A 13780-nucleotide genomic window follows, 5' to 3' on the forward strand; every position below is an offset into this window, starting at 1 on the left:
AAAGCCTACTGATTTTAAAGGCCTAAAAAAAGATTTAGAAGAAAAATAATTATAAAATTATGCCTGATGGGCTAGGAATGTGGCTCAGTAGTAGAGTGCTTGTCTAGCATGCATGAAGCCCTGGGTTCTGTTCCTCAGTACCACATAAACAGAAGAAGCTGGAAGTGGCACTGTGGCTTTAGTGGTAGAGTGCTAGAGCGCTAGCCTTGAGCTAAAGAGCTGAAGGACAGTACCCAGGTCAGAGTTCAAGCCCCGCGACTGGCAAAAAATAAAATAAATAAAATTATGCCTGAAACATTGTCATTCTAAGATCATATAGGGATAGGAAACTTTTTTTTTAACCATGGGCCGTTTAGATATTTATAACATCATTATTGTGGCCATTCCCCAGTAAGTAGACTTTGTACCTTTTTTTGTCCTGTTGATTTAAAGAATATATATATATGTGTGTGTGTGTGTATATATATATATATATATATATATATATATATATATATATATATATATATATATATATATGGTCAGAATGGCATGAAGTCCTACAAGTGGTGTTCTCACCTAAATTCAGAAGGGATTTTAATTGTGTGTATGGGGGAAGAGGTGTGTAGTTAGGGACTGGGTTTTTTTAGTGGCATTATAATTAAACAGCAGCTTATATAGATTCTCTATGTACTTAGTAGATAGTAGTTCATTGCATATTTCATCTTCTATGCCTTTTCAGATTTTTTTGGGGGGGGGGAAGGGTTGGGGATCCTGGGGCTTGAACTCAGGGGCTGTATGTGTCCCTGAACTTTTTTTTTTACTCACAACTAGCTCTCAACCACTTGAGCCACAGCTCCACTTTTGGCTTTTTTTTTTTTTTTTTTGAGGGATGGTTAATTGGAAATAAAGAGTCTCACAGGCTTCCTGCCCAGGCTGGCTTCACATGATCCACAAATCTCAGCCTGTTGAGTAGTTAGGATTACAGGCATGGGCACAGTGCCTGGCCTCACAGTGCCTACTCTCCCCCCCGACCCCCCCCCCCCCCTTAAAGGACCTTTCTAGTCATTAGTAAGATAAAGTGTTCGTTTTATCTCTTCTAAGGTAATATTTGTGCTTTTGGGAAAAAGTAGCTAAGAACTCAATCTAAGATGTTTTTGCTACAAAACATGTGTTTCTCACCATCAGTGTCTCGACGAAGTAGTGAAGAAATGAAACGGGACATCTCTGCACCTGAGGGTGCATCACCAGCCTCTCTCATGGCCATGGGAACCACGTCACCACAGCTCTCGCTGTCGTCTTCTCCCACAGCATCTGTGACCCCCACCACCCGGAGCCGGATACGGTAGGGAATAATGTTGGCATCTTTCATGAGTACCTTTCCTGGCCTTTCAGAGTAAATGATTAGTTATAAAAATAATGGCATCTAAACTCTGTCTCCCCCACCCCCCCTTCCTCCTTTTGAGTTAAGGGTTGACATATCTGTGCAGAATTGGGTAAATGGTATAGAAAACACTGACAAAAAAATAAGAGACAATTCCTTTCTTTAAGCAGCTAAGTATTTTTCTTCTTGTTATAAGTAATTAGAAAATATTTAAATGCAGAAGTAACTAGGAATCTGAAATGCTTCTGGTCCCAGACATTTCAGATAAGGAATACTTGTATTAGGAAGTTTACCCTGGGATATGGGATGGAATGTTAGAGATGTCTTTCTAGAAAGATAGAACTTGGGTAGAGCTTTGAGGGTATTATTGGCAAGTTAAATAAAGAATGAGTGTACAGGAGGGATGAATAGGTGAGCAATCAGGGCCTGTCAGAGGAGACTGGGGTGTTGCAGATTCAGAGGAGGTAGCCAGAAGACCTGAGGAATTTGTTGGTTATATCTGGGACAGTGAAAGACAAACAGAATAGCTAGGGTGTGGCTAGGTGATAGAACCTCTAAAGTCAAATTGAATCACCACTTTGACGTTGTAGAACCTATAAAGTGGAGCAAATACTTTTGCATGATTAGAGAATTGTTCTGTTCTGGACAAAAGTTAGGGAAATCAGCTACAAAAGGATGTTGTAATAGTCTGGGACAAAGTCTTCAAGTTTGGTCTGGTAACACAGGGTAGAAGGCCTGGAGAAAGGGTTGGCCTGGGAGGATTTTGAAAAGAAAAGACGACTTCAGCAGTAGATTTCTATGAAAAGAAGGGAGATGTCAAGGTTAGCTCTTAACTGTTTAGACTGGATGTTGGGCAATGTGATGCTGTGTTAATAATTGATAAACAATACATAAAATGTAAGTTTATATTTTACTCATAGTTCTCTTATATTTTATTCATAGAGCTGCTTTGGACTAAGGTACTAAAATAGATATTATGATAGATATTATTAAGATAGTATCTACATACCTTATCTTAATCCATACTATTAAGATAGAAACCACACATTTCTTTATAGGATGAGGAAAGACTTAACAAGTATTATGAATGAGGGAAGGAGGAATGAAAAAGAGTTTCAGAAATGTTGTTGCATATTAATTTATAGGTTTGAGGATAAAGTGGAATATTTAGCGTCTCAAATTGTGCACTTGCATTTTAAGTCCTACCTCCAAGGACATCAACCTCTGAGAACAGAGGTGTGGTAGGCAGTGCCCCTCGGAGCAAGTAGGCAGTACAGCAGGTGACAGAGTTGCTTGTGCTACCTTGGATTTTCAGGCAAGGGGCTGTCAGTGTTCCCCTTTGTGTTTTGGTGATGGGCTCCCTGCTTGGGAGACACGACCTGGCTCCCCTACTTCAGAGCTTCCATCATCAACAGGGGAACACCTAGCTTTAGTTTCCCTATCACAGATTGAAGAAATGGTAAGAGATAATCCTGCAGTTCCAAAGGACTCTTCTACAGCTTCTCATTGTGACCATAGAGTCACTCTGGTGCATTTTAATCCACAGGCCCTGTGTGAGCTAGAGTGAATCTTTCCATTTAACAAAATAGTTACTTCTATATTGAACATGACAATTTCCTTTTTATTTGTTTTTTTTGGCTTGTTTTTGCATGTATCCCCTTCTCCTCACTTTATTTTATTTTCCTATGCTCAACAGGACTATACCCAACTTCTTTGAATCCTTTAAGCCAAATCAGGAATCTGGAAGACTGGCACATATACATCAAGGCAGCAATCTATATGTTGATAAATATTTGGTATTTTTCTTTTGGCTCAACATAAATTAAAATTGAAATATTTCAATGCACTTTTCAGTTGGAGAAGAGTGTCAGTCTGAGTAGTTAGGATTATAGGTGTGAGCCACTGGCACTGGCAGAAAAGATTAAGTCTTGCTAAATTGAGTGCCTACGTATGTGAAATTATCCTCTTCCAAAAATGTGTAAACTAATACTATATTCTTCTATCTCCTTATTCTAGTGCTTAAATAAAAACTATTTCAACTTTGTGTTTCTTGTTTTCACTTACCAGGGAGGAAAGGAAGGACCCTCTCTCAGCACTGGCAAGAGAATATGGAGGATCAAAGAGGAATGCCTTATTGAAGTGGTGCCAGAAGAAAACAGAAGGCTACCAGGTAGTCATGGGTTCTTTCATCTCACATGAACTGTTGCTAAACCGAGTACTAGAGTACCATTACTCTCACTTATAACCTACATTTACAATAAGCCTTATACTGAATTTCAGAGACAGTCTCTGAGTTCACCCTAAGCTTGTTCCAAATGGCAGCTGGTATTCCTCATGGTTTGGTATTAGTGTGCAGAAGCAGGACGTGAGAAGGTGATGAGAGTCCTATATTCGTGGTGTAATCACTTTAGCTTTCACCACAACAAAAAGCAGAAAGGGGGCCTGGGAATGTGGCTTAGTAGAGTGCTTGCCTTGAGCAAAAGAAACTCAGGGACAGTGCCTAGACCCTGAGTTCAAGTCCCCAGATTGGCCAGAAAAAAAAAAAAGCAGAAAGGAAATAACCGAACATTTGCATCAAAAGAAGTAACAAAGTAGACAAAGAACAGATAAATAAGATTTGTCATAATTAACAAGCCCCTTGTGGACACATGTATTTGCTCCTGACTTTAGCAGTAATCCTCTGCTCATGTAGGATCAAAGGACCAAGGGTATAGCAGTGGACATTAAGAAAAGTCAGAAGCTGGGCGCTGGTGGCTCACGCCTGTAATCCTAGCTACTCAGGAGGCAGAGATCTGAGGATCCTGGTTCAAAGCCAGCTTCAAAGCCAGCCCGGGCAGGAAAGACCTTGAGACTCAACTCCAATAAACCACTCAGAAAACCGGAAGTGGTACCGTGGCTCAAGTGGTAGAGCACTAGCCTTGAGCTGAAGAGCACAGGGACAGCCCCCAAGCCCAAAGTTCAAGCCCCAGGACTGATTAAAAAAAAAAAAAAGTTCAGGGACAGTGAGTGCGCAGGCCCTGAGTTCAATCCCCATGACCAACCAACCAATAAAAAAAAATCATAATAATCAACAAGGATCTACTATGAATCTGTATGAAAAAAAAAAGACATAACCCTTGAGGTTGGAGGGTGCTTAGTTGATAGAGTGCCAGCCAGTGAACAAAAGCATCAGGTATCAAGTTTGAGTCCCAGTCACAGACCTAAAAAAAAAAGTCTTATGTCTCAGTATTAGTATTGCTACAATATTAGTATTATCACTGAGGATGTGAAGAAATGGGTAATCTTGTTATTGTTAAATTGGTATAATAACTGCACTAGATAATATGGCAGTTCTAAAACGTTAAACAGAATTGCCATGTGATCTGGCATTTGCATCTCCAGGTATATATACAAAAGAATTGAAATGGGAAGTGGTGCTGTGGCTCAAGGAGTAGAGTGCTAGGCTTGAACTGAAGAACTGAGGGATAGTGCTCAAGCCCAGAGTTCAAGCCCCATGACCGACTGAAAAAAAAAAAGTTGAAATGAAAGGCTTGAAATTATGTTTTTGTTTGTTTATTTATTTATTTATTTTACTTTATTTTTGCTAGTCATGGATCCTGAACTCTGGGCCTGAGCACTTGTTCCTCAGCTCTTCTCTACCACTTGAGCCACAGTGCTACCTGGGGCTTTTTCTGCATGTGTGGTGCTGAGGAATCGAACCCAGGGCCTCATGCATGCAAGGCAAGCACTCTACCACTGAGCCACTTTCCCAGCCCCTTGAAATTATATTTTTAGATACACTTATAGCCATAGCAGTATGATGCACCTAGCAGTATAATTAATTCCTAGATGGAAGCATATCAAGTGTCCACTGATGAATGTATAAAGCAACTCAGTGGGATATTATTATGTATAAAAAGAATATCATCCTCCTTAAAATGAAGAATTTTTAAAAAATATTTTTTATTGTGAAAACACCATACAGAGGGGTTACAATTACATGAGCAAGGTAATCACTACATTTCTTATCAAACATTGTTGCCTCCTCCTTTGTTTCCCCTTACAAAATGAAGAAAATTTTGACATGTGCTATACAATATACCTGATGACATTGTGCTAAGTGAACAAGCCATATACAGAAGAACACAAAGGGATGATGAATGTCATGTGATTCCACTTACGTGAAGTATCTAGAGTAGTTATATTCACACAAACAAATGGCAAAATGAGAGTTATCAGGAACTTGAAGATGGAGAAAAAGAGGAATTATTGTTTAATTGTTGCAAGATGAAAAGTGCTGTGGTGAATGGGTGGTAGAGGTAGTTTTGTTTTGTTTTGTTTTTTTTGTCGGTCGTGGGGCTTGAACTCTGGGCCTGGGCGTTGTCCCTCAGCTCTTCAACTCAAGGTGAGCGCTCTACCACTTGAGCTTCAGCGCCACTTTGGGTGGTAGAGGTAATAGCCCAGTGATGAGCATATACTTGATGCCACTAATAGCTAAAATGGCAATTTTTCAGTTATGTATATTTTATCACAGGGAGAAAAGTACTCACTAAACAATAAGCAAATGATTTAGATAGAACTAACAATATCAGAAAAAGATAGAAGACCACAGTACACACCTATAATTCCAGAAAGACTAAGGCAGGAGTTGAGGCCAGCCTACACTATTCAGCAAGCCTTTTCTTTAAAACAGAAGCCTTGAATTGCATTATATCCTCAGCAGACTTGTGAATATAACACCATAAACTCACTAGACCTGAAAGATCCTTTGTGTAGCACTCCTTCTAATAATTATAGTAGAATGCACCTTCATAGGTGCAGATGAGAGAGACATGCTAGCATATGTGAAGTCATAAGACTAGTAGATAAATAAAAATAAAAATTATACAGATTTCTTTTAATATTTTCTGATAATTATGAAATATTAAAAGTTAATAACACAAGCCGGGCACCTGTGGTTTACGCCTGTAATCCTAGCTACTCAAGAGGCTGAGATCTGAGGATCGAGGTTCAAAGCCAGCCCGGGCAGGAAAGTCCGTGAGACTCTTATCACCAATAAAAAGCCACTAGAAAACCGGAAGTGGCGCTATGGCTCAAGCGGTAGAGTGCTCACCTTGGCCTTGAGCTGAAGAGCGCCGGGACTGCACCCAAGCCCAGAGTTCAAGCCCCATGACTGACAAAAAAAAAAAGAAAAATGAAAGAAAAAAAAGTTAATAACACAAAGAAAATTCACAACTATATGGAAATGAAGCCACTTACTTCAATCATCTGTGAGTCAAAGAGTTAAATGACAAAAGAAATTAAACAATACTTTAAGGAGAATGAAACTGAAAACATAATGGACCTCTTAGGGGCATTTCTAACATATAGCTTCTTTTGAGAAAGAGATGACTTGTTTCTTGTGACTCAGGACAACTGGCTTGGTTCTTTAAAAGATTTAATACTGGGTTTTGTTGTTTTAATTTTGAATTTCAGGGTCTGTAAATGAGTCATTCAGACTCATGTGTAGTTGTTTTAAGCTGACAGACATGCTGGAGTTCCTAATCTGTCAAGAGCCATGTAAGCAGTGTCAGAACCCTTGTCCTATCTAGCTATAAATGTGGACGAGCAGATCCATCCTTAGGCACCAGCAGTCAGGCATTTGGTCTCTGTCCACTCACAAGTCTGCAGGAAAGAGTAGGTTGTGACACTTGACTACTCAGTGGAGCAGAAACTGTTACGTGACACTTAGCATGCTCTGCTCTTACAGGCCCCAAATGTATCATTAATGTTTGGACCATGAATGCTTTATGTCGAAGAAGCTGTCTAATCAACGGAGATAGATTCCCTAATACCCATATCTTCTTTCACTAACTCTTTTAAGAGTCATCCTCAAATTACTGTGCTGATCACTGTAATTTCATTAACCATCCATTATAAAACAAGCCCTTGTGAGTTTGCCTTTTATCTAACAAATACATTTTTCTGTTTTAAATTGTGCCCTGCCATTTGTTAAGCACTAAAGTTTTAGAGTACTAGAATATTAGTGTTGAAAGGGCCTTGATATTTTGATTATTGTAAAGTTTACAGATGTGGACTGAAATCAGATCCCCCACAAGTTTTAAGGAGAAATAAAAACATACAGCATTATATAAACAATTTCTAGAACTATTGCTTTAAAGGCTGAATCTCCTTTAAAAAATCAGTTTGTACATAATTTTTTCTTCCTGTGACAGGGGAGTGGAAATGAGGGCCTCATATGTGCTAGACACGCACTCTACCACTAAGCTGCACTCACATCCCCCGCCGTTCTGTTTACAAATTTAAATATAGATTGCACTCTAAAAATTCTTAAGTGCTAATAGTGAGAAGTGGTAATCCCCTTTCCTTTCTCCTTACCTCTGAAATTTCTCTTCTCCAGAGGCAACCACTGCTAACTCTGTTAACTGTTCCTTTGGGGAATGGTGGTATAAGATTGAGAGAGAATATAAGAGTATCCAGTGAGGTAATAGAGAGAAAATAATTCATGCCTTCAATAAACCTTACTTTTCAATGTAAGAGCTTTTCTTCTACCATTGTTTCCTTGTTGTGGAAAAGCTCAACTAAATACAGTCACCCAAACCTCTAAAGGTTAATTTGACAGAGCTTCAGTTTGGATGAAAAATCTCCTTGTTTTCTGATAAAATGCCATACTTATAAATGGATTAGTTAAATCTAAAGGATATTGATGAAATCACTTAATCTAGTGTAAAACAGTTTTAATAAATAAACAATAGATTATATACTTCCTGAGGCAATTTAGTCTCAGATAAGCATTGAGAATGCAATTTCATTGAGGGATGTGCTCCATTAGTCCTTGGCCAGAGAAGAAAATTAGACATTTCTTAGTGGAGATTAGTGCAATTAGATGAATTGATGGGCTTGAATGGTTCAGAAGCCATGTTTTTAATGTGCTGTGCTTGATTCAAATTCTAGCATATTTTCCCTAATATAAAAATTGGTTTTTCAGTTTTTAACCTCTCTGCCAGATAGTGTGCTGGGTGTAGAAATAGAAATCAGGAAATAAAAAATAGTTCCCTCTGTCAGTAAGCTTATGGTCTAATCATTAAAATATTCACCAATAATTAAAAGTCAATATGGACTTCTGTTTATAGTTATGATACAATTATGAGACCAGACCTCTACTGAGACAACAGTTAAGAACTATTTAAATTTGAAATAAATATCTTCAAAGGCATTGGGAATTAGCCACCAGGAAAAATTTGGCAGGGCCAAAATTACAGAGAAAAGGAAAAACATTAAATTGAGCATCATATTTACCCATGTTATCTCCCTGGAGGCACTTGGCAGCATCTGGCCTGGGGTAGAGGGCAATCAGAAAGCAGTAGTTCAGTGCTCATTTCAGAAGTTTTAGGTAGGAAGACTAAAATTTGATTTCAGAGAAGCCAAGATAAGGGTCCAGTAACCCTAGGGAAAAGAAAACCTCAACATTTGACTTAGCTTTTGCTATCAATTTTTCAAGTCCTGAGGTATATAGAACAAAAACAGACATTCAGTAGAAAGCTGTTGGCCAGAGGGCTGAAAGCTTAATTACAACTGTTCTCACAGTGCTAAAGAGCTAGGAGAGGGGCTGGGAAGGTGGCTCAGTGGTAGAGTGCTTGCCTTGCATGCATGAGGCCCTGGGTTCAATTCCTCAGTACCACATAAGCAGAAAAAGCCAAAAGTGGTGCTGTGGCTCCAGTGGTAGAGTGCTAGCCTTGAGCTGAAGAGCTGAGGGACAGCGCCTAGGCCCAGAGTTCAGGCCCCATGACTGGCAAAAAAAAAAAAAAAAGAGCTAGGAGAGTTCAAGAATGTTTAAAGAGGAATAACAGGCAAATACTCTAGGTTTTCACTTGAGATCTTGAAAGAATTACGTTCTACAAATAAGGGTTGACTGGAAGCATTCAGTTTGGATTGCAGGTTCAGAACTGGACCAGTTGAATGATGGCCATCAGTCCTTACTCTAATTATCTGCTAGTAGAAGCTTAAAATCTTTCTGGAGAAGGATGACATCATTCAGCCCAACCCAGACACCCTTTGATACATACAGTCTCAAATTCCATCACTATTGGCAGAAGAGCAGATGCCAGCAATAATAATCAAATGACTGAAAGTCAAGAAAAACAATGAGAAATAGGAAGAGAACTTCAGGTTATCCAGGTATTAGGATCTTTAAGCCTTTAAAATAATTGTCTTGTTCTGCTCTGGTGGCTCAAACCTGCAATCCTGGCTACTCACGAGGCTGAGCTCTGAGGCTTGCAGTTCAAAGCCAGACTGGACAAATTTGAATGATTCTTACCTTTAACCAGCCAAAAGCTGGCAGTGGAACAGTGTCTCAAAAGTGTCGGGCACCAGTGGTTCATGCCTATAATCCTAGCTACTCAGGAGGCTGAGATCTGAGGATCCCGGTTCAAAGCCAGTCAGGGCAGGAAAGTCCGTGAGACTCTTATCTCCAATAAATCACCAGAAAAGTGGAAGTGGCGCTGTGGCTCAAGTGGTAGAGCACTTGCCTTGAGCTGAAGAGCCTAGGGACAGTGCTCAGGCTTAGAGTTCAAGCCCCACGACCAAGATACACACACGTACGCATGCATGCACGCATGGTGTAGAGTGCCAGCCTTGAGCAAAAAAGCTAAGGGACAGTGCCCAGGTCCTGAGTTCAAATCCCAGTATTGTGTGTATATTCTCTCCCCCCCCGTCCCCCTCCCCTCTCTCTGAAAGTAAATGAAGAGCTAGAAAATTTACCAGAATTAGGAAGTATACAGTGGAGTCAAGTGGAAAATTTAAAGAATTCAGTAGGTCAAATTAAGAACTCTAATACATGTGTTTAGTAGCATATAAACACAGGAAATTTGTGGTTTGGAGGACTGATCAGTAACACTACCCCCAATAAGCAATGAGATAAAAGGCTAACTATGCAGCAGAGAGTACAGTGGGTGTATGAGGAACAACATAAGATTTAATGTTTGTAACTGGAGTACTAGACTGAGAGAAGAGGGAGGGAGAGGAGCATCATAGTAAAAGTGCTGAAAATCATGGGCAATGAGGAAGTCTTAAAATTGCCAGAAGAAAAAAAAGTGTAAGCAATAGTGATAAGATTGGCTGTTGATTTCTCAGTAGATCAACACAAACATTTGTCACAAGCAGGCTTATTCTGAAAGAAAATTAAAGGAAGTTTAGCAAAAAGAAACAATCTCACAGGAAAACAAAATTTCCTGAAAGAGTAAAGAGCAGTCTTGGAAAACAAGGTTAGAAGACTTAAACTACCCAATATGAAGACTTTATAGGTCCTTACCAGACATAAGTGAATTTGCATCATAAATTGGTATGAATACCATAATTCCACAAGACAAAAAGTAAAGCTGACAGAATTAGGAGAAGTATAAATGTTTGGAGATTTAACACACCTCGTTCAGTAACTATTGGAAAAAGCAAATAGAACTTTAGTTAAGCTATGAAAGATTTAAATAATGCTGTCTAACAGTTGGTATGGCCAACAGTTATAACTGCTGCAGTTTGAGGTTACATATTTCTTCCCATTAGCTGCAGAGTATTTATCCAAATTGGATTTTTTTTTTTTTAGAAAATTTTTTTTGGGTCCGGTCATGGGGCCTGAACTCTGGGCCTGGGCGCTGTCCCTCAGCTCTTCAGCTCAAGGCTAGCGCTCTACCACTTGAGCCACAGTGCCACTTCCAGCTTTTTTCTTTTTGCTTATGTGGTGCTGAGGAATCAAACCCAGGGCCTCATGCATGCAAGGCAAGCGCTCTACCACTGAGCCATCTTCCCAGCCCCCCAAATTGGATTTTTAAGTCTCTCACGATGAGATAAATTTATATTCCCAGACTCCAGGTATTAAGAAATTGACATCTTTGTGGGTCTGCCAGATATCTATATAAAGATAAGTATAATCTTTGAGACTTATATTTCTAGGGCTTAGTTTCATGGGGGAAATATAGGTGCGTGAGGAGAGGTTTGTTGTGTTGTGTTTTTTTTTGTGGTGCTGGCATCCACCCCAGAGCTTCACACATGCTAGGCAAACACTCTGCCTAGCACTGAACTGCATCTTCAGCCAGTTGTTGCTTTTGTTTTTGTTTTTAGCAACTCTATTGAGATATAATTCACCTACTATAGTTCACCAAATTAAATTGGACATTTCAGTAGTTTTTACTATATGCATAAAATGGTGTACTCATCACAATCCATTTTATATTATTTTCAGCACTTCACAAGCCCTGTAACCCATTCTGATACTCTCTAGTTCCCCATGGCATTTTCCAGCTTTGGCAGCTGCTGTAGTTTTACCTGTCCTAGACATTTTATCCAATGAATGTTTTGTGGTTGTTGGTGATTGTCTTCTTTCAATTAGCATGTTTCAAGTTTCCTCCATGTAATTTACTTCATTCCTTTTGTGGCTGAATAATTCACTGTATCTTACCCCTGAATAGTTAAGAGTTAGGGTTAGGGAACGATCAGACTTAGGGGCAAAATGAGTTTTGTACCAAAGAAGCAAAGTACATGTGAAATTTGAAAGAACATACAAGAGTTTTCTTATTTTTGCTCTTTGGCATCACTTGGGTTTTGTTTCTGAATGCCTTTAGCGCTGTTTCTGAGTTCACTGGATTTATATCTTGCTACAGGTTTTGGACAGTTGAAAGACATTGGGATTGTCTACTTTGAGATATTAAGAGTAAAGGTTACTGTGAACATTGTGAATGTGGATATGTTTGCCTTTCCCTTGGGTATATTCCTAGAAGTAGAATTGCTGGATCTTATAATTGTGGTAAGCTGTTTAGATGTACCAATATACATTCATACCAACAGTGCATAATGGTTCTAGCTTATCTTGTCTTCAGCATCATTTAGCTCCCCTAGTTCTTGTATGTACTGGTTTTTATTTGTATTTCCTTATTGATAATAATGTTAAACATCTTTTCCTGTGGGTATTGACCATTGTGTGTGTTCTGTAGGGATTTCTTCATATATACACATATCTATCGATCTGAGTGCTGGTGGTTCACACCTGTAATCTTAGCTACTAAGGAGGCTGAGATCCAAAAAAGGAAACTTGAAACCTGCTCAGGTAGATAAATCTATGAGCCTCTTATCTCCAATTAACCAGTATAAGCTGCAAGCTGGTAGTGAAGGTATGGGTCTGCTGAGGCCTATCATGTATGAAAAAGCTTAGAGAGACCCAAGTTTAAGCCCAACTGTAGGTACAAATGATGTAATATTAGTAAATATTATTGCTATCTCTTTATCTTCTCCTCTGTCTGCCCATTTCAGGACCTTGCTAACTTTGTGCCCAGGCTTGCCTAACATTTTGATCCTCTTAGTCTCTACTTTCCAAGTAGTTGGGATAACAGATGTGAGCTACTTTGTATGACAGAAGACTTAATTTTGGTAAAGTTCAGTTTTTTGTTTTCTTTTGATTTAAAGTGTGCAAAGGTTTGCCTTGCCTAAGACCACAGAAATTTTCTCCTATGCTTTTCTCTCAGTTTTATAGCCTTAATGGGAGTTACAAGTAAAAAACACTTAGATTTTTGGATCTATTTTGAGTTTGCTTTTGCATATGGTATATGACTTCATTTTTTTTGCACGTGACTCTCCAGTTTTCCCGGCATTATTTGTTGGGAAAAAATTGTTCTTTCTTCATGAATTATCTCAGTGTATTTGTCAAAAATTAGTTGACAATAGGCTGAGTGCAATGGCTCCAGTTACCCAAGTTACCAAGATTGTGGTCTGATTGAGCTGTGTTGCTAGTCCTTTTTGCTTTCAGCTGTATTTTAAAATACTTTCCCACATTCATGCAGTAGCCAGCCTAGACTGACATTTGTACTTTCTACATAGCTCAGATGAGGAACATGTGGCAACATGCACAGCTGCTTTTTTTTTTTTTTTTTTGTCAGTTGTAGGGCTTGAACTCACGGCCTGGGCACTGTCCCTGAGCTCGTTTTGTTCAAGGCTAGTGCTCTACCACTTGAGCCACAGAGCCACTTTCATTTTTCTGGTGGTTATTTGGAGGTGAGAGTCTCATGGACTTTCCTGCCTGGGCTGGCTTGAAGCCATAGTCTTCAGATCTCAGCCTCCTGAGTAGCTAGGATTACAGGTGTGTGCCACTGGCACCCAGCCAGCTATTTTCATTGGTTGAGATGGGGTCTTCCATACTTTTTTTGGGGGGGGGTCCAGTCGTGGGGCCTGAACTCTGGGCCTGGGCGCTGTCCCTCAGCTCTTCAGCTCAAGGCTAGAACTCTACCACTTGGGCCACAGCACCACTTCCGGCTTTTTTTCTTTTTGCTTATGTGGTGCTGAGGAATCGAACCCAGGGCCTCATGCATGCAAGGCTTTTTAATGTACATGTTTTATACCTCATTGCTTAAATTTATTCCTAAATATTTTATTCTTTTTGATGCTATAAATAAGATT

At 39.4% G+C, this 13780-nt stretch overlaps 1 protein-coding gene across 5 annotated transcripts in view; it reads left to right on the top strand.

Annotated features, from left to right (window-relative positions):
* Specc1l (sperm antigen with calponin homology and coiled-coil domains 1 like) overlaps positions 1-13780 on the top strand; it is a 148134-nt gene that overhangs the window by 103354 nt on the left and 31000 nt on the right. For all 5 annotated transcript variants that reach the window (XM_069994420.1, XM_069994421.1, XM_069994422.1 and 2 more), the window contains 2 exons: positions 1168-1324; positions 3431-3533. In XM_069994420.1, coding sequence (XP_069850521.1) covers positions 1168-1324; positions 3431-3533 — 260 coding nt within the window. The remainder of the gene's footprint in view (positions 1-1167; positions 1325-3430; positions 3534-13780) is intronic.

This window comes from Dipodomys merriami, unplaced genomic scaffold (genome assembly GCF_024711535.1).
Source record: "Dipodomys merriami isolate MVZ:Mamm:240054 unplaced genomic scaffold, mDipMer1.0.p SCAF_45, whole genome shotgun sequence".
NCBI classification, from domain to species: domain Eukaryota; kingdom Metazoa; phylum Chordata; class Mammalia; order Rodentia; family Heteromyidae; genus Dipodomys; species Dipodomys merriami.